Genomic DNA, 21,238 nt, shown 5'->3' on the forward strand with positions numbered 1-21,238 from the left:
GACCGTTTTATGCAAAAAAAAAAAAAAAAACTGTATATAAGTTGGGGATGAGCGACTTGTAACTGGCTGTACTGTAACGGTTCTCTGTGTTATTTGGGCTGGGGTGGGGGTCTCTGTCGGACTTCCCTCATCATTTGTTTTTCCCCCCAGGGCGTGAGGCATGGATCGTGGGCCATTCGTTTGTCTTCTGGGCCGAGAGGAGGGCCGCAGCTCGAGCGCAAGGCCAGCAGCTGGGTTTTCCGAGGGGCCAGTTGGCAGTTCGCTGGTTTGGGTATCGGGGTTTCTGCTGGGGGGATGTTTGTGGTAAACTGTTTGGGATGCTGGCGGCGGGATACGCGCCAGACTTACTGGTCCTGCATATTGGGGGTAATGACCTGGGCCTTACGCCGCAACGACGGCTGGTGAAGTGGATGAAGCAGGACATTAATAAGTTGAGGGGCCTGCTTCCGGGGGTCATGTTGGTGTGGTCGGAGATTGTCCCGAGGCGCCGGTGGCGGCACGCTCGGGATCCGTTAGCTATGGATAGGTGCAGGAAGAAGGTGAATAGCTTGATGGCAAGCTTTGTGCGGAAGGTTGGGGGTGTGGTAGTACGGCACCTTGAGCTGGAGGAAGGGTTGCCAGGATACTACCGCTCGGATGGTGTTCACCTCTCGGAGGTTGGTTTGGACCTGCTCAACTTGGGTTGGCAGGATGGTATCCGGATGGCCCTGTTTCTTCGGGGTGGCGGAGCTCAGACAGCTTAAGGGGTCAAGGTCTGAGCTTGTGGCGGGACGGGGAGCCGAAGGAGAGAAAATAGGCTCCCCTGGATGAACGTGAGGTGGAATAACAGATTGTGGTCATCGGTGGTTGAGAGGTTTCGAGTCCTGGAGGTGACTCAGAACCTGGTGGGGCAGGGGTATCCGGGTATACCCCTGCCGTGGTTAATGGTTGGTTGGCACTTTGGAATGTTGGTGTATGTTATAAATATGTTATAAATATGTATAGGTGTTATTATATGGGGGTCATTGCCTTTTGTATGGTAGCCGAAGGAACAGGATGCCAGGGGGCGGAGTATGGGGGGCAATGACCCATGTTTAATATGTTAATTTATTATTATTGTTATTATTATTATTATTATTATTATTATTATTATAATTATTGGTTAATAAAGCTGTGGACAAATTTCCCCATAATACTTAGTGTCCGTGTGTTATTGGGTTAGGTTATGGGGGTGGTTTGTCCTGGATTCCGACTGCCCAAATGGCGACTATACACCTGTCATGTAGCCCCATGTAGCTAGAGCGCAGCTAAGCGGAAAAAGGCCTTGACAGGGGTTAGGAGGCGGGCTTAGGAGGAAGTAAGCAAGGGTTGGATTATGGGTAAGTAGGATGGGCTATTTAAATGAGCAGCCATCTTAGGTGAGTCATTCTAACTTTCTACCCGGTTGAGTTTGTCCCACCCACCCTCCCTTTGTTTGTTATGTGTTTATTTAACCCGTTTCTTTCACAGCGGCGGGACGGGGAGCCGAAGGAGAGAAAATAGGCTCCCCTGGATGAACGTGAGGTGGAATAACAGATTGTGGTCATCGGTGGTTGAGAGGTTTCGAGTCCTGGAGGTGACTCAGAACCTGGTGGGGCAGGGGTATCCGGGTATACCCCTGCCGTGGTTAATGGTTGGTTGGCACTTTGGAATGTTGGTGTATGTTATAAATATGTTATAAATATGTATAGGTGTTATTATATGGGGGTCATTGCCTTTTGTATGGTAGCCGAAGGAACAGGATGCCAGGGGGCGGAGTATGGGGGGCAATGACCCATGTTTAATATGTTAATTTATTATTATTGTTATTATTATTATTATTATTATTATTATTATTATTATTATTATTATAATTATTGGTTAATAAAGCTGTGGACAAATTTCCCCATAATACTTAGTGTCCGTGTGTTATTGGGTTAGGTTATGGGGGTGGTTTGTCCTGGATTCCGACTGCCCAAATGGCGACTATACACCTGTCATGCATAGCACAGAGTTAGCTTCTGTATATATAGATAGGGCTGTTTCATTCACACTGTGTTCAGTGATAGGGATTGTGTAGATTCTAACAGGGGAATTGTGAAAAATTGAAAGAGAAGGCCTAAGTAGCCGAATTGGAGAATCTCTCTCGGTCAGCTATGATTCCAATTCAATTACTTTCAAGCTTTATAATGCTTAATTGATCTTGTTCACCCCCTTTATTTTATTTAAAAACCTATTAAATGTATTAAAACTTACCTTGAATCCAGTGCAGGTCGAGGACCTCCACGCTTCATATTCACACCCCGTCTGATGTCACACCTTGCATAAGGTTCAGAACGGCAGCTTATTGAAGCCCAATGTCACACATCATTTTGACCTACATGCTCTTATTCAAGCTTGACATTGGGTTTCAATAAACTGCCGTTCTGAACCTTGGAGTGCCTAAACCTTTTGGTACTTTATGCATACTTTATTTGGGACCTGGTGCCGAGTCCTGGTTGGTTGCACCCTGGCTCAGAGTGATGGGATTGAGTGCAGTTCCTTATTTGTTTTTGGAAATTATGTCACACCTTGTCATCAATGGTCCAATCATAGAGAAGCATTTGATTGGACCATTTTACAGACAAATTTAACATCAATCACAACGTTGTCTGAGTTGGAAAATGTTTCTAAATTAAATGGACACTATAATCACCAGAAAAACTACAGCTTAATGTAGTTGTTCTGGTGAGTATAATCATTGCCTTCAGGCATTTTCATGCAAACACTGCTTTTTAGAGAAAAGGCAGTGTTTACATTGCCTCTAGGTACACCTCCAAGTGGCCACTCCTCAGATTGCAACTTAAGGTGCTTCCTGGCTCAGTGCTGCACAGTAAGCAGCTCTGCCATTCAGCGTCCCCAAGCTCTGCATGGAGACGCTGTTGCGGTCACCGGCCCGCCGAGCCTCACGGCCGTGCCCGACCGGCACGACCGTACCGACTACACGAGCTTACCTGCTCGTCGGTGAGCCGGGAACCGCGCACTCTGTTCTTCCGGGCATCACGCCCGAATCCAATATGACGCGTCTATGGATAGCCCCGCCCCCGAGAGTTATACCAACGTGTGCGTGACGTCACGACGTCAACGCACACGCACGTTTTGGGGTCAGAGGTCGCCCTCTGACCAATCATAGCCTAGAGAGGGGTATTTAAACCCCTAGCTTTTCCCAGAACTTTGCCCTGTCGTGGTTTCAGTTTCCTGGTTTCCCTAGAGTGCTATTTCCGTCTTTCTGATTTCCTGGTATCCTGATCCTTGGCGTTTCCCTGGTTATTCTGATCTCTGGTTTCCCTGACTTGGCTTGTTTTATCGGTATTGAGTATTTTCTGGCTTCCTTGACCTCGGCTTTCCCTTTGACCATTCTCTGTCTCTAGCGTATTAGTCCGGCCATTCTAAGGTCCGGTTTACGCTCTATCCTGTTATTTTCCTTTTCTTACTTATGTATATGTTTACATAGTTTCTGCGTGCTGGACCACATTACTAGCCGTGACAGACGCTGAATTTTCCTCATAGACATGCATTGATTCAATGCATCTCTATGAGTAGGTGCTGATTGTCCAAAATGGCGTTTGGCCCCGCCCGTGCCGATTTTAGCCAATCCAATGCTTTCCCTATAGCAGCCATGACGAAGTGCATAATTGGTAGTGCCATATCCTGTACAGCATCCCTCACATGAAGCTTTAAAACTGGACTGTGTTATACTTGACATGACTGAAGTCCACTAATACAAATACTGTCTGGTGTTCTTCAGCCAGAGATCAATGCTGCCCTCTTCAGGTAGAACTATTCCATCACAGATATTCTCTAAAGAGAGAATTGCCTGAATCAACTTTTGGCTCCCACTGCCCCTTTAAGAGCGAGCTCGTGACTCGAGCCGTGCTCTTAGTGCCAGGCGGGCCACGTGACCGATCACTGCGGTCAGTGCACGCGGCTAAGTCAGAAGAGGAGATCAAGCCGCATGCGGCTCGTGTGGAGGCAGGAGTGATCCAGCCACGCGCGTCTCAAGCTTAGGAGCAAGTTCGGTCCCAGGATAAGGTAAATACAGCCACAACCACTTATCCCAATCACACACCTTTCCTAACGTCCTATCCCATTAAAAGCATATTACCGCGTATTTAATAAAACAGATAGACCCCCTACTTCATCCAGGTTATCGATGGTTCGATATTCTGAGCCCTCTCTGATTTACTGTACACAACTATTCGATATTACCACAAATTTTATATAGCATTTTATGTTTGTTTGAGACCACCTTAAAAATATTGGATATCACTAAAAATCATGATCACTATATACTTTCTCTACAAACCTCTAAAACGAACCAAACTACTCATCCATCCGCTATACCACTTTATCCCACCTAGAACTAGTGCCCAGTTAAAATACTTGACTCTTACTTACCCACACTCAGTCATGCCACACACATTTCACCACTACTCTCACTGAATCCCTCTGACTACGGCTAAATTCATCTTCTACATCAGAACACTACTCCTAAGATTGGGTTGTATCCATGTCTCGGGTCTTTCATTTAGAATAGGGGCAGCTTCGGTCTCCTTCAACACTGACACTCCAGTGCATATTATTAAAAGATTGGGCAGATGGAAATCCTCAGTCTACAACCGATATATTCCTCATCCCGAGAAAGAAATGAGGAAAGCTTTTAAAAGTTTGGCTTTGTAAATTTGATGCAATAAGTGTGTTTTTCTTTAATACCTTTTCACCCTCTTTGCATGAACCCGATTTACATATATTACTAATATGTTTCTGAACATATTTTTTATATTATTCACTCACTCACTCACTCTCTGGGCCGGCCTAAGACATCATGCTGCCTAGGTCCAACGATAAATGACTATGGGGGATAATGTATAATAAACACAGGTTACTGGCTATGGGATGGATAATGTATAATAAACACAGGTTACTGGTTGTGGGGGATAATGTATAATGAACACAGGTTACTGGCTATGGGGGAGATAATGTATAATACGCACAGGTTACTGGCTATGGGGGGATAATGTATAATAAACACAGGTTACTGGCTATGGTGGGAGATAATGTATAATAAACACAGGTTACTGGCTATAGGAGGGATAATGTATAATAAACACAGGTTACTGGCTATGGGGGATAATGTATAATAAACACAGGTTACTGGCTATGGGGGATAATGTATAATAAACACAGGTTACTGGCTATGGGGGTATAATGTATAATAAACACAGGTTACTGGCTATGGGGGTATAATGTATAATAAACACAGGTTACTGGCTATGGGGGATAATGTATAATAAACACAGGTTACTGGCTATGGGGGTATAATGTATAATAAACACAGGTTACTGGCTATGGGGGATAATGTATAATAAACACAGGTTACTGGCTATGGGGGTATAATGTATAATAAACACAGGTTACTGGCTATGGTGGGAGATAATGTATAATAAACACAGGTTACTAGCTATGGAGGATAATGTATAATAAACACAAACACACAAAAAAAATGAATGCAGCTTCAGAATTAATCTAAATTGTATGCTGTCTAGGAGGTGGGAGGATCTGGGAGGGAGGGTCTGCTGCTGATTGGCTGGAATGTGTCTGCTGACTGTGAGGTACAGGGTCAAAGTTTACTCAATGATGAAGAATAGGGGGCGGACCGAACATCGCATATGTTCGCCATCGGTGGCGAACGCGAACAAGCTATGTTCGCCAGTAACTATTCGCCAGCGAACCGTTCGGGACATCACTAATTGACGCACAGATCTACACACTGGCACATACACACTCAGATACACACACTCAGATCCACACACTGGCACATACACACACAGATACACAGATACACGCACTGGCACATACACAATCAGATACACAGATCCACACACTGGCACATACACACACAGATACACAGATACACACACTCAGATACACACACTGGCACATACACACTCAGATACACACACTGACATGACAAATTTTTGCCATGCAGATATTTTTTTCTGATTTCCAACTTCTTGAACATCAGAAAAAAAGGCTTCAAAAAGTGCAGCATGAGCATGTCATTCCCAGCTACACAATAACCATGGATAATATATGCATATAATAAAGTGTTTTAGAAAACAAATACACTATCAGCCATGTCTTTGAACAATTATAGCACAATTATGCAAATTCTGAAATTAATATTGTGAGAATGCACTTGCAACGGTTATGCAAATTCTTATTAAGATTCTGATTTGATTCTGATAAGGTCACAATAAACCTCTTTTACAGGATTAATTAGTGTTCGCTCGTCCCTCTGAATGTATGTTTGCATATTGTGAATTGCAGGGAATTCTTATTACATTCCTTTCTAACAGGTTTATTTACGAAACTAAATAACAGAAAAATTAATCCGAATTGCAAAATCAAGGTTGAAATCTAATGTGAGAAAAAGTCTGCGCCGAATGCGCATGCACGGCAAGAGTCGTGCGCGCATTAATTCTGCCCATAGGAAAGCATTTCTCAATGCTTTCCTATGGACGTCCAGTGTCTTCTCACTGTGATTTTCACAGTGAGAATCGTGGAAGCGCCTCTAGCGACTGTCAGTGAGACAGCCACTAGAGGCTGGATTAACCCTTAGTGAAACATAGCAGTTTCTCTGAAACTGCTATGCTTTCAGCTGCAGGGTTAAAACTAGAGGGACCTGGCACCCAGACCACGTCATTGAGCTGAAGTGGTTTGGGTGCCTATAGTGGTCTCTTAAAGGGATCCTATAGTACCAGGAAAACAAAGCTGTTTTCCTGGCACTATAGGTTTCTAAGGCTCCCCCCTCTGTGGGACTGAAGGGGTTAAAACCTGCGGGGGAGACCTAATGCGCATGTGAGGCAATGGCCATGCTCGCATTAGGATTTCCCCATAGGAAAGCATTATTCAATGCTTTCCAATGGGGAAAATCTGACGTTGGAGGTCCTCATGCAGAGCGTGAGGACTTCCAGAGTCAAATAACGGACTAAAGATCTGTTTCAAACCAGGAAGCCCTCTAGTGGCTGTCTGATAGACAGACACAAGAGGCTGACTTAGTGCTGCAATGTAAACATTGCAGTTTCTCTGGCACTAAGGGCAATAGGGACACAGCACCCAGACTACTTCAATTAGCTGAAGTGGTCTGGGTGCTTACAGTGTCCCTTTAAGATTTATTTACTAAAGTGAGAATTCAAAGTGAAATTCAAAAATAAGGTCAAAGTATGCAAATTGGATGCATAGCTGACTTACCCCTTATTTAGTAAGTGAAACTTCAAGCTAAAAATAGACATAGTGAAACAATTATTTAACTCAGCTATGCTTCCAGTTAAAGGGACACTATAGGTACCCAGACCGCTTCAGCTCAGTGAAGTGGTCTGGGTGCAGTGTCCCAGGTCCTTTAACTCTGCAAAGGTAAACATTGCAGTTTTTGATAACCTTCCGGACCTTCTGCCATGCATGGGGATGTCCAGCGTCACCCAAAACCCCATAGCATTTTTTGTTATTCAGTGCTTTCCTATGGGGAAATCCTAATGCGAGTGCGGCCATGGACATCAGGTCTCCCCTGTCGGCTGGGGTGTGGTGCGAGGGAAAGGGACGCTGTAGTGCCAGAAAAGTTTGTTTTCCTGACAATACAGTTTCCCTTTAAGCGATTTTGGCCGTACATTTACAATTCTCAGTTTATTGAATAGCCCTGTAAGAGACATTTTCCAGTTCAGCTAGGTTTTACCTTAAATGTGAAATTCACTATGAATTCTCAATTTAATTAAAACCCTTGTCAATTTCAATTCCGAGATTCAGATTTAATTCGTTAAAATTCTGTGAGTGTGAATTTTATATTTTACCTGAAAATATAGCCAAACTGAAAATAGCGAAATACTTTTCCAATTTCTACAAAAGTGTGAAATGCCAGGAATTCTAAATTAATTTCAAAACCCTATTAGCTATATTAGAATAATAATAATAATAATAATAATAATAAAATAATAATATTAATTCTGTAGTGCAGCTTTTTGGGCCTAAAACTGTAAATTTCCTTTGAATTGAGGATAAAGCACACTTTAATGAGTAGCCCTGTAGAAATTTGTGGTGTATTTACTAAACTTTTAGTGACTTCATGGAAATAGTTGGATTTGACAGTTTTTACATTTAAGTAAAATTCTCATCAAAAAAGAGATCAGTGTGTTAAACTATGAAATTAACATATAAATGGCATCAACTCGACATTGCCTCTACAAACATGGCGGCGTATTGCCTCCGTACGTGACGTCATTACCCCGCGCCTGACATTAACTGTCTCCCAGGGAACACAAGCCAGGCTCGTTGCCATAAACAGCCCGCCGGTGTGTGGTGTCTTATCGTGACGTCTGCGATGGGGACGTGGCCATGCCCCTTCAATACGCCCAGGGAGGCCCCGCCCCGCCACCTTCAGTCTACAGACAGGAAGATCGAGATGGCGGCGGCCGATGGCGACGATTCGCTCTATCCCATTGCAGTCCTCATCGACGAGCTCCGTAACGAAGATGTTCAGGTGAGACGGACTGACCGAGCGGGCTGCGACCCGAGCCACACCCTGACCGGCACAGTCCGAGGGGGAACACGCGATTAATGGCTTCACTCACTGCTGGGCCCTCCCTGCGTATAGCCGGGCCTACCTACCTACCCACCCCCTCACTGAGAGCCCACCCACCCACTGAGGACCTACCTACCCCCTCATTGAGAGCCCACCCACCCACTGAGGACCTACCTACCCCCTCATTGAGAGCCCACCCACCCACTGAGGACCTACCTACCTACCCCCTCATTGAGAGCCTACCCACCCACTGAGGACCTACCTACCTACCCCCTCATTGAGAGCCTACCCACCCACTGAGGACCTACCTACCCCCTCATTGAGAGCCTACCCACCCACTGAGGACCTACCTACCCCCTCATTGAGAGCCTACCCACCCACTGAGGACCTACCTACCCCCTCATTGAGAGCCTACCCACCCACTGAGGACCTACCTACCCCCTCATTGAGAGCCTACCCACCCACTGAGGACCTACCTACCCCCTCATTGAGAGCCTACCCACCCACTGAGGACCTACCTACCCCCTCATTGAGAGCCTACCCACCCACTGAGGACCTACCTACCCCCTCATTGAGAGCCTACCCACCCACTGAGGACCTACCTACCCCCTCATTGAGAGCCTACCCACCCACTGAGGACCTACCTACCCCCTCATTGAGAGCCTACCCACCCACTGAGGACCTACCTACTCCCTCATTGAGAGCCTACCCACCCACTGAGGACCTACCTACTCCCTCATTGAGAGCCTACCCACCCACTGAGGACCTACCTACCTACTCCCTCATTGAGAGCCTACCCACCCACTGAGGACCTACCTACCGACTCCCTCGTTGAGAGCCTACCCACCCACTGAGGACCTACCTACCTACTCCCTCATTGAGAGCCTACCCACCCACTGAGGACCTACCTACCTACTCCCTCATTGAGAGCCTACCCACCCACTGAGGACCTACCTACCTACTCCCTCATTGAGAGCCTACCCACCCACTGAGGACCTACCTACCTACTCCCTCATTGAGAGCCTACCCACCCACTGAGGACCTACCTACCTACTCCCTCATTGAGAGCCTACCCACCCACTGAGGACCTACCTACCCCCTCATTGAGAGCCTACCCACCCACTGAGGACCTACCTACCCCCTCATTGAGAGCCTACCCACCCACTGAGGACCTACCTACCCCCTCATTGAGAGCCTACCCACCCACTGAGGACCTACCTACCCCCTCATTGAGAGCCTACCCACCCACTGAGGACCTACCTACCCCCTCATTGAGAGCCTACCCACCCACTGAGGACCTACCTACCCCCTCATTGAGAGCCTACCCACCCACTGAGGACCTACCTACCCCCTCATTGAGAGCCTACCCACCCACTGAGGACCTACCTACTCCCTCATTGAGAGCCTACCCACCCACTGAGGACCTACCTACTCCCTCATTGAGAGCCTACCCACCCACTGAGGACCTACCTACCTACTCCCTCATTGAGAGCCTACCCACCCACTGAGGACCTACCTACCGACTCCCTCGTTGAGAGCCTACCCACCCACTGAGGACCTACCTACCTACTCCCTCGTTGAGAGCCTACCCACCCACTGAGGACCTACCTACCTACTCCCTCATTGAGAGCCTACCCACCCACTGAGGACCTACCTACCTACTCCCTCATTGAGAGCCTACCCACCCACTGAGGACCTACCTACCTACTCCCTCATTGAGAGCCTACCCACCCACTGAGGACCTACCTACTCCCTCATTGAGAGCCTACCCACCCACTGAGGACCTACCTACCTACTCCCTCATTGAGAGCCTACCCACCCACTGAGGACCTACCTACCTACTCCCTCATTGAGAGCCTACCCACCCACTGAGGACCTACCTACTCCCTCATTGAGAGCCTACCCACCCACTGAGGACCTACCTACCCCCTCATTGAGAGCCCACCCACCCACTGAGGACCTACCTACTCCCTCATTGAGAGCCCACCCACCCACTGAGGACCTACCTACCTACTCCCTCATTGAGAGCCTACCCACCCACTGAGGACCTACCTACTCCCTCATTGAGAGCCTACCCACCCACTGAGGACCTACCTACCCCCTCATTGAGAGCCTACCCACACACTGAGGACCTACCTACCCACACACTGAGGACCTACCTACCCCCTCATTGAGAGCCTACCCACACACTGAGGACCTACCTACCCCCTCATTGAGAGCCTACCCACACACTGAGGACCTACCTACCCCCTTATTGAGAGCCAACCCACACACTGAGGACCTACCTACCCCCTCATTGAGAGCCTACCCACCCACTGAGGACCTACCTACCCCCTCATAGAGAGCCTACCCACCCACTGAGGACCTACCTACCCCCTCATTGAGAACCAACCCACCCACTGAGGACCTACCTACCCCCTCATTGAGAGCCTACCCACCCACTGAGGATCTACCTACCCCCTCATTGAGAGCCTACCCACCCACTGAGGATCTACCTACCCCCTCATTGAGAGCCTACCCACCCACTGAGGATCTACCTACCCCCTCATTGAGAGCCTACCCACCCACTGAGGATCTACCTACCCCCTCATTGAGAGCCTACCCACCCACTGAGGATCTACCTACCCCCTCATTGAGAGCCTACCCACCCACTGAGGACCTACCTACCTACCCCCTCATTGAGAGCCTACCTACCCACTGAGGACCTACCAACCCCCTCATTGAGAGCCTACCCACCCACTGAGGACCTACCCCCTCATTGAGAGCCAACCCACACACTGAGGACCTAACTACCCCCTTATTGAGAGCCAACCCACACACTGAGGACCTACCTACCCCCTTATTGAGAGCCTACCCACCCACTGAGGACCTACCTACCCCCTTATTGAGAGCCTACCCACCCACTGAGGACCTACCTACCCCCTTATTGAGAGCCTACCCACCCACTGAGGACCTACCTACCCCCTTATTGAGAGCCTACCCACCCACTGAGGACCTACCTACCCCCTTATTGAGAGCCTACCCACCCACTGAGGACCTACCTACCCCCTTATTGAGAACATACCCACCCACTGAGGGCCTACCTACCCCCTCATTGATAGCCTACCCACCCACTGAGGACCTGCCTACCTACCCCCTCACCCCCATATAGGGTGCACACAAAGAATGGCAGGGCCTACCTACCCACCAGATGACCTACCTACCCCCTCATTGAGAGCCTACCCACCCACTGAGGACCTACCTACCCCCTCATTGAGAGCCTACCTACCCACTGAGGACCTTCCCAACCTACCCCCTCATTGAGAGCCTACCCACCCACTGAGGACCTACCTACCCCCTCATTGAGAGCCTACCTACCCCCTCACCCCCATATAGGGTGCACTCAGAGAATGTCAGGGCCTACCTACCCACCAGAGGACCTACCTACCCCCTCTTTGAGAGCCTACCTACCCCCTCTTTGAGAGCCTACCTACCCCCTCCTACCCCCCTGCCTGTCACCCCCCTCATATAGAGCCCACACACAGTCTGAATGGCAGGACTTAGCTGTGGTAGGACCCACAAAGTGAATGGCAGGACCTGCCTGTCACTTACTATAAAGAGCCCACACATAGTCTGGATGGCAGGGCCTACCTGCCACCCCCTCATAGGGCCCACACACAGTCTGGATGGCAGGGCCTACCTGCCACCCCCTCATAGGGCCCACACACAGTCTGAATGGCAGGACCTATCTTTCACCCACTATAGAGAGCCCACACAGTCTGAATGGCAGGACCTATCTTTTACCCACTATAGAAAGCCCACACATAGTCAGAATGGCAAGGCCTACCTGTCACCTACTGTAGAGTATCTGCACACAGTCTGAATTACAGAGTGTACATGTCACCCACTATAGAGTGACCACACACGGTCAGAATGGCAGGGCCTACACATCACCAACTATAGAGCCAAAACACAGAATGGCAGGGCCTACCTGTCATCACTCTACAGAGCCCACGCACAGTCTGAATACTCCCTGGGTATGGCAGGGCCTACCTGTTACCCTTCTCTATAGAACCCACACAGTCTTAATGCTGCTAGGGTGTGGCAGAGCCTACCTGTCAGTTTTGTGTGGGGAGCACACAGAGTGACTGCTATGATAGGAACTTTCACTCCTCTTGATAAGGCTCACATACAATCTGAATGGCAAGGTGATCCAATGTGTAGGGATCCCACACACAACCTGAATGTCCCTGGTATGTTAGGACCTAGATGTAGGGAGCCCACACGCAGTGTGACTGCAGATTGTGGACACCTTTTGATTTTTGAAGGTCTTACAGATGAGGTGCCTCTAGTACTTTCAGTCTGACAGCCATTAGGGATGCAGTTTTATACAATTGTAAACATTATAGTTTCTAAGACATGGCAGTGTCTCTCGATGTCAGGAAAAAAAAAATATTTCCATGGACCCTCTAACCATCAAAAATGACAATGGGGCGTAGCCTGACCGGCAATGGAATACAAGGCTTGTCTCTGAAGCTCCGAGGCCCCAGCTCACTAAAGCACTGATTATACCACACGGAACGAGCATAAAATGGGGAAATCTAAAAGACTATTCACCCCTGGTCCCTCCCAGGCAGGTTCACTGGGCCACACTTCAGGCCCTGTGGACGAATTCCTGTCCACTCCATAGGACTCGCAGTCTACCCGGCCCTGGACAAAATGGTGTGCCTGCCTCACCGGGCGCGGCAAGCATTGCCAGCTCTACGCAAGGCTTACATAGGGGGAGACCCTCACACAAATTTCGGCGGACCTAGCGCCACAATTGGGGACTATCCTACATCGGATCAAACTCTTGAGCTAGGAACCTGGTGGGGACTGGGAGAAGGTAGCCTTGCAAAGTACGGTTTTATGTTACATATTTGTTCAAGTAGGGACCACCCCACCCATGCACGCTGGTGACCGGAGACACTTAGACGATGTCAGGTAGATGAACGACGCTCGCATGTGACTGGACTTGGACCATGGTGGGACAGGCGGGCGGGGGGGGACCTGTTGATGCTCTGGGTTCGCAAGGAGTAAACATTCCTGAGAAGCGCACCCAAATACTATGGTCGGAGCGCGCCTCGGTGGCGTTTCTCCAGGAAACTCACCTCAAGGGAATCACGGTCTCCACCCTGAGAATTGGACTCTTCCCTCCAGGTTACTACACCAACCACCCAGACGATAAGAAGGCTGGGAATAGAAAAAGGGAATAGGTGAATGGCGCTTACACAGTAAAAAAAAAAAAAAATATGAACACAGTTGTGGAGTGAGAAAGGTGTACCCCAACATCCTAAGGTTAAATAGTAAAATAAAGGTACTTGAGGACAAGTGCCACATACACACACCACTCCCTGTGTACAAATGGTACCAATAAAAATGGCCAAAAATAGTTAAGAATACTTATACATGTGCAGATGTATGCAGATAATATTCCATGTAATAGATACCTACGACAACACAAAATAACAATACATAGTAGAAGGCTGGGGTAGCAATTCTTGACCTAAACCTGCCCCTTGATCCCAGGCTTGATTCAACCTGGGGGGAAATGTTCGATCCCACAACACTGTATCCGCTCCACGGGGCGAGCCCTTGCGAGAGTGGGACTGGTTGACAGCTGGAGGGCGGCAAACCCGGACGATAGGGACTTCTCTTTCTATTTGAATGTGCACAAATGCTACAGCCGCATAAACTACATTTTCTTAGCCCAGGAAATCTTGCCTCTATTACAAAGGTCTGACATGGGAGTCGTTGGGGAATCAGACCCTTAGAAAATTCTCAAATTTTTTTTTTTTTTTTTTTAACACAGTGAGATTGTCTGTGTCTGCATGTGAGTATGCTTACTGTATAATTAAATGTTTTACTCTGAAAGGACCAATACTTTATATTAGAAAAAGCAATATATATATATATATATATATAAACTCAATCATCTGGGGTGGCAAGCAGGGGTCAAGTCCTGGGTAAAAAAGTGCAGGAACTCACCCAAGATCCACTCTTCCCCCCCCCCCCCTCACCCCAAAAAATTAGACGCTTGTATGCAGGGGCTGAGTAAGGGCACGGGGCTGAGGAAGAGGGACAGGGGCTGAGGAAGAGGGACAGGGGCTGAGGGAGAGGGACAGGGGCTGAGGGAGAGGGACAGGGGCTGAGGAAGAGGGACAGGGGCTGAGGAAGAGGGACAGGGGCTGAGGAAGAGGGACAGGGGCTGAGGAAGAGGGACAGGGGCTGAGGAAGAGGGACAGGGGCTGAGGAAGAGGGACAGGGGCTGAGGAAGAGGGACAGGGGCTGAGGAAGAGGGACAGGGACTGAATCGCAAAATTCCTCCCTGACCTTGTTCACGCGGACCAGGTAGGATTCATCCCTGGAAGGAAAGGATGAGACAAAACTATCAAGGCCCTTAACATTATCCATGCAGCACAGTAGACCCGGAGAGAACTGTTACTACAAGCTACAGACATTAGACCAGGTCGTTTGGCTGTACCTCGCGAACACGCTCCATCACATGGGCTTTGGTCCTCACGTGTTCATGGGTGCTATTCCTATACACGACCCAGACATCCTGTATACGAATCAACGGTGCACTCTCTGCCCCATTCCCCATAAGAAATGGCACTCGCCAGGGGTGTCCCATGTCCCCCCTCCTGTTTGCCTTTTCCCTTGAACACTTCCTGGGGGGCGGTCAGACGGGATGGGGGGGCATTATGGGGTTCACCCTCAGACTCAGAGAATACCGTGTTGCAGCGTACGCGGAAGACATGCTGTTCTTCCTTGCACAACCAACAGTCTCCCTCCCCAATCTCCTGGTGGCCTTCAGTCGATTTGGAGCGATCTCCAATCTATAGCTCAAAATGGATAAATCTGAGGCGATCCTCCTGTCCCCCACCCATGCAACGACTCTGCACACAAGTACCCTTTTAAATGGTGCGATGCCAAATTCCGGTACCTTTTTGAATCTGGCTCCCGAAAGACCTCTCACAGCTCGATCAACACACTTACCTCCCATTGCTCCAGTCCCTGCAAGCAGACCTCCAAAAATGGACCCCCACAATACCTTTCATGGTTTGGCCGCATCAATGCGGTCAAAATGAACATCTTGCCTAGGATATTATACCTGTTTCAGACCGTCCCAATAATCAAATCTAGAGCCTTCTTTAGCTCCATTACGACTGCTATCCGCCGGTTTGTATGGACCCTACGCGCACGAGGAAAACCATTTTGGAACTCTCAAAGGCTGCCAGCTGGACAGGCCTCCCCTCCATCGAGACATACTACCATGCCACACACTTACACCGGCTAGTTGAGTGGCACACGCAGCGCCCTACGCACAAAAAAACTCTGATGCTACCCTGCGGATGTGGTTTACCCTCCAATACCGATGGCACCACTTCACCTACTCCCATCACGAATAACCCAGACTTAGCGGATGGTTTAACCCCAGGCGATATGTGTGGTCTACAACCATCCGACTGGATGTACTTGCATCAATGGTGCAACTCTACCAGACCTAAGACTTTGACAGAGCTCTGCCCAGACAGGCGGCCGACCATACTTGAACAATTCCGCTATCACCCAGTCCAGACCTACTACGAGTCTCTACCAGGAAGGGGGCATTTGCATAGGTCCCTAACAAGCTTCAAACACCTCTACACCACTCGGACACACCTCTCCCGGGGAATTTTGATCCTATACTCCATGCTCACGGTTTTGACAAACTGTGACAGACCTTTAGGGTCCACAAGCAAATGGGAAAGGGACACTGGGAAGACTCACCACACAGGAATGGGACAAAACGTCACCCTCACACACAAGTGCTATATCAGTTCTAAATCTTAATTAAACAGAACTTGCAATAAAGAGACCCTAAATAGGGCTCTCTTTACAGGAAGTGTTTATGGAAGGCTGTGCAAGTCGCATGCAGGGAGGTGTGACTAGGTTTCATAAACAAAGGGATTTAACTTCTAAATGGCAGAGGATTGAGCAGTGAGGCTGCAGGGGCATGTTCTATACACCAAAACTGCTTCATTAAGCTAAAGTTGTTCAGGTGACTATAGTGTCCCTTTAAACCCTTTATGTGCTGGAGGTGACTTGAGGACTCTATAGTGTTTAGGAATACAACTTTGTATTCCTAACACTTTTAGATTCACTTTATTGTAGTTTATTTGTGAGAAGCGGCAATGTTTACATCGGTCATTAGAGGCACTTTTTTTTTTTTTTTTTTTTTTTCAATAATTCGAAGTCTTCAATTTGGCATCTCTGAACATTTTCAATGCATTTTCTAGTGAAGCATTGGATTCATGTCCAGTAGTTGGTACCCAATATTTTCCAATGAGAAGCATTGGATTTGAGCAAAGCTCGTAATCTACCCACATGATCTCCAAAGATGCGGTTACTAAATTCTTAATGTTTTTTACGAATAAAAGGTGAGTAAAAATTGTGTTTTTTGTTTTATTTTAAAACCAAGGGCCCATACTCTGGAAGTTAAGGAACATTAAAAAAAGTCAGTATTTTGGCAGGGAAAAAAGGGAAAGTAAGAATGGCTTTTGGGGCAAAACCAATTACCGTATATACTCGAGTGTAAGCCGAGTTTTTCAGCACATTTTTTGTGCTGAAAAAACCCAACTCTGCTTATACTCGAGTCAATGTCTGTATTATGGCAATTTGCATTGCCATAATACAGACAGGGGCTGTGAGAGATGTTACTTACCTCTCCTGCAGCTCCTGTCAGCTCTCTCCTCCTCCGCGCCGTCCGTTCAGCACCTCGGTCAGCTCCCAGTGTAAATCTCGTGAGAGCCTTACGAACGCTATGTCTACAGATTCCAGGCACCATGACCACTTCCAATCACCGTAGTCATGGTGCTTGGGATAACACTTTAACCCTTCATTTGTGACACTGCAAAGGTTTATGGGAGTTGTTGTAAACAAATCGCTTTCATAAGTAAATAATTTGAGACCTGAACTAGAAACATTTGCACTGCCTACAAACTTCTGCTATGCAGGGATTTCTAAAAGGCCTATTGCAATTTTTTTAGATTGGCTGATCACTTCCTGATGTGAGCATTCATTTTCAGTATATTTAAAACATTAGACTTTATTGCAGATGCAAGTGAATCCAGACCTGACACTAGATCCCAAGTAAGGCAAAGCCATGTGTTTGCAGTTGGGTGGGGAGCTAATTAAAACTGCCTAGTTAGGGTAATTTATTTTGGAAAGGTCTCTCTTTCCCCCCCGCCCCCCACTCCCCACCCCCCAGTTCCTCCCAAAAAGGCACTGGTGGACTTACAACCACGTTATTGATTTGCAGATGGTTGCCAGTGGGGTCCCTTTCATTGTTTCTTTCTCTCAGCAGATTACAGAGCTTTTCTGTATGGATCTGTCATCTGGTTTTAAAAATGTATTTAAGGATGGATTGCTCCATCTGTTCATTTTTTTTTTCTCTGAATTGTTGTGGGTGTAAAGCTTTAGAAGCTTAGATCAATAGTGATAGTCCAATGTTTTAAATACAGGCCATTATTGTGAGTGTTTTCGGTTCAAGATTTCAGCTATTCAGTGACATTTATACAGACTGAAGTCCAGGCAAAATTCGGGTTCTTCTGAGCCTGATTGCAAATTCTGGGAATTGTAAAATAGTGTGAACAGTGTCCAGATTTTGCTAATATTGCACTTTAGTGAATAATTATGTCAGATTGAAAAGTCTGTTTATACACTTTGAACTATTATAAAGTTATTTTTGTTTCTCTTTTTTTTGGTGATGTGACGGAAGTGTGGGCAAGTGATCTTAAACTGTATTTTGAGTTAATTGTATGCTTAGATATTTGTTGAACTAAAGGCATGCCTATGGCACGTGTATATATTGTATGTATTGAAGGTGATGCTCAGAGATGTTTAAAAAAAGGTCTTATTTTTTTTTTCTCCCCTCCCTTGTTTGCTCTGCTGCTCAGTGTGTTTAGTCAGATGTTTCAGCGTCACTCATTGCTAAAAAGTGCATCACATCAGCACATAGACATGCAATATCTATATAGATAATGGCAGTACAATGGATCATACCGAAGATTCCAGTGACTTTCAATGTGACTGTCAGGATGCCACCTTACCACAAGTCGGTTTGTGAAATTTGTTCCCCAGATCAACCAAGTTCTGTTACTTAAAGTGGAAGCGTGTAGGAGCAACAGCAGTCCAAAGTGGTAGAGGAGACATACTCTTACAGCGGGTTGTGCCGAATTGAGTGGTGACTGTAAAGCATTCCTTCAGTGGGCTCTAATGCACTTAGCACCAGTTCTATGGAGTGATGAACCATGCTTCACTATCTGGCTGTCTTATGGAGGAATCTGGGTGTGGTGGATGTCCGTACAACTCTTCCTACTGGAATGTGTAGTGCCTGCTGTAAAGTTTATTTTAGTTGAAATAGTGGTCTGGGGATGTTCTTCATGGTTTGCGTAAGGTCCCTTAGTTCCAGTAAAAAGGTCATCTTAATGCTACAGGATAGAAAGACATTTCAGACAACTGGTTGCTTCCAATTTTGAGGCAAAAGCTTGAGAATCCCTTTCTCTGGTCCAGCATGACTACACAAAGTGAGATTTATAAGTCGGATGTGGATGAATTGGTGTGGCCTGTACAGAGATTTAAATTTTATTCAAGATCCAACACAAGGTGGAGATACCTTGTGTTGGATCTCAAATAAAATTAAAATTTCTCTGACTGTGAAAAGATTCCAATATTAAATGTTCATAAAACTTATCGTGAGAGTCTGATTGTGTATGATGGTTGAAGGCTAAATAGCATTTCTAGCTATTATACATTAGATCATTTTATTCACATGCTCACAATGCATACTTCCGTATAGACACTAACAAATCTTTCACTTTATGCCCAAACAAATCTGTTCATCCGGTAATTACACTGTACACACTATTTTACAATGTCCAGAGTTTGCAATACTGTCTCAGAATAAGCCAGAAAACAGAGCGATAGAAATCCCCTCAACTACAGAGCTCTCAGTAATTCCTTTATTATATTCTAAAATTTGTGTGGAATTTGATGATTGAGCATTACATTTTGCATTTTGTGTGAAAAATCCAACATTGTGGAAGTGTTTTGTTTATTCATGTCAAGTTATATCTTTTTTTTTCTGTCATATGGTGGCAGTAACCTCTGGGTTTTGCTCCTCCCTGTGGACAAGACTTCTAACAAGCTATTTTAAAAGGATCCTCCCCCTTTAGGTATAAATACTGAGCCCGCAAAACCTACCCCAGTCTTCTTTCTTGTCCCGATAGGGATGGACAGGACTTTCGTTTGTCTGGTGAGGCACACGGGATGTTGTCTGGGGGATCCGGTCCGAGAGCTGCCCGGGTGGTAAGCTGAGTGGCCCATGCTCCGTTGTCTTGCCGTTACGGAGTGAACAGAGGCTGTTGAAGTTATGCCGAGAAGGTTTCCGGCAAATTGCTTCCGGGAGGCGGAGCTCGCTCTGAGCAAGCGCACAGCGGTGGAACGCACGCCCTGGTGGTGTTTGCGTTCCACCTAAGCTTCCGGGTGCGCAAAGACGCATGCGCAAACGGAAGCTTAAAGATATACACACAAAAAAAAAACCCGCGAAATTTGAATTTAAAAGCTGTGCTGGTACCCACTGACAGCATGGATGCAGGTCAGAAGTGGTACGCCGTGTCACCTGCCCCCCCACACGGCTCAGAGGTATTTTGAGGTAAGATTGATAAAGAAATCTTTACTTTGAAATACTTTCTGAAGAAGAGTCTATATTCTAAGAGCCTCCACTTATTTTTTACAGATATGTCTAGTCCACCTGAGATGGATAAGGAAAAGCTAACCCCCACGCCTAGAAAGGCTACGGTGAAGTCCAAACATATTGTTTGCAGCGAATGTGCAACTCCTCTCCCAGACGGGTCTAGGAAGAAAATATGCAGTCAGTGTACTGCAAACTCTTTGGAAAGAGAAAAGCAAAAGGATATGCAATCTTTCCTATCCTGGTTCCAGGAGAATTTGTCACAGACCTTGGACACGATTAAAGAATCTAAAAGGGTAGAAGCCCCCATTCAACAAAAGATTAATAAAAGAAAGAGAATTTCTTCATCTGAATCATCTTCGGGAGAATGTTCTTCTTCTTTCGAATCAGTGGATTCAGCTTCCTCGTCAAGTGAACCAGTGGGGTTTCCCTCTGAGGCAATCCGTAAATTTATTAAAGAAGTAAATCTGACAATCCTACCTCAGGGATCAGAAAATCCAAAGAAAGGCTTTTCTGTGCAACAGAGCCTAGTTGAATTTGTATTTAGGGAATGGAAAAACCCGGAAAAACGTGCCTTTATTTCCAGACACTTCAAGGATGTCTTCAGGCTGGCTAGCGACGTTATGTGGGAAGATCTCCCAAAGGTTGATGTTCAGGTGGCACAGATTGCCAAGAGAACCACTATCCCTATAGGAGAAACTGCAGCATTAAAGAATCCTATGGATAAAAGAGCCGAAACCTCGTGTAGGCGGGCTTATCAAACAGCTGGTTTCCAATGCAAAGCCTTACTGGCAGGAGCAGCAGTAGCCAGAGCAAATGAAGTGTGGCTAAATTTAGTACAGGAAAATTTATCGTCTGGTCATATTGATGAT

The 21,238-nt window shown here is 46.9% G+C and overlaps 1 protein-coding gene across 1 annotated transcript in view; it reads left to right on the top strand.

The window, feature by feature from the left end:
• Window positions 1-8,459: 8,459 nt before the first annotated feature.
• Window positions 8,460-21,238, top strand: part of PPP2R1A (protein phosphatase 2 scaffold subunit Aalpha) — a 36,837-nt gene continuing 24,058 nt past the window's right edge. Inside the window, exon 1 of the mRNA XM_063436711.1 lies at window positions 8,460-8,569. Coding sequence (XP_063292781.1) covers window positions 8,492-8,569 — 78 coding nt within the window. The 5' untranslated portion in view covers window positions 8,460-8,491. The remainder of the gene's footprint in view (window positions 8,570-21,238) is intronic.

This window comes from Pelobates fuscus, chromosome 11 (assembly GCF_036172605.1).
Source record: "Pelobates fuscus isolate aPelFus1 chromosome 11, aPelFus1.pri, whole genome shotgun sequence".
NCBI classification, from domain to species: domain Eukaryota; kingdom Metazoa; phylum Chordata; class Amphibia; order Anura; family Pelobatidae; genus Pelobates; species Pelobates fuscus.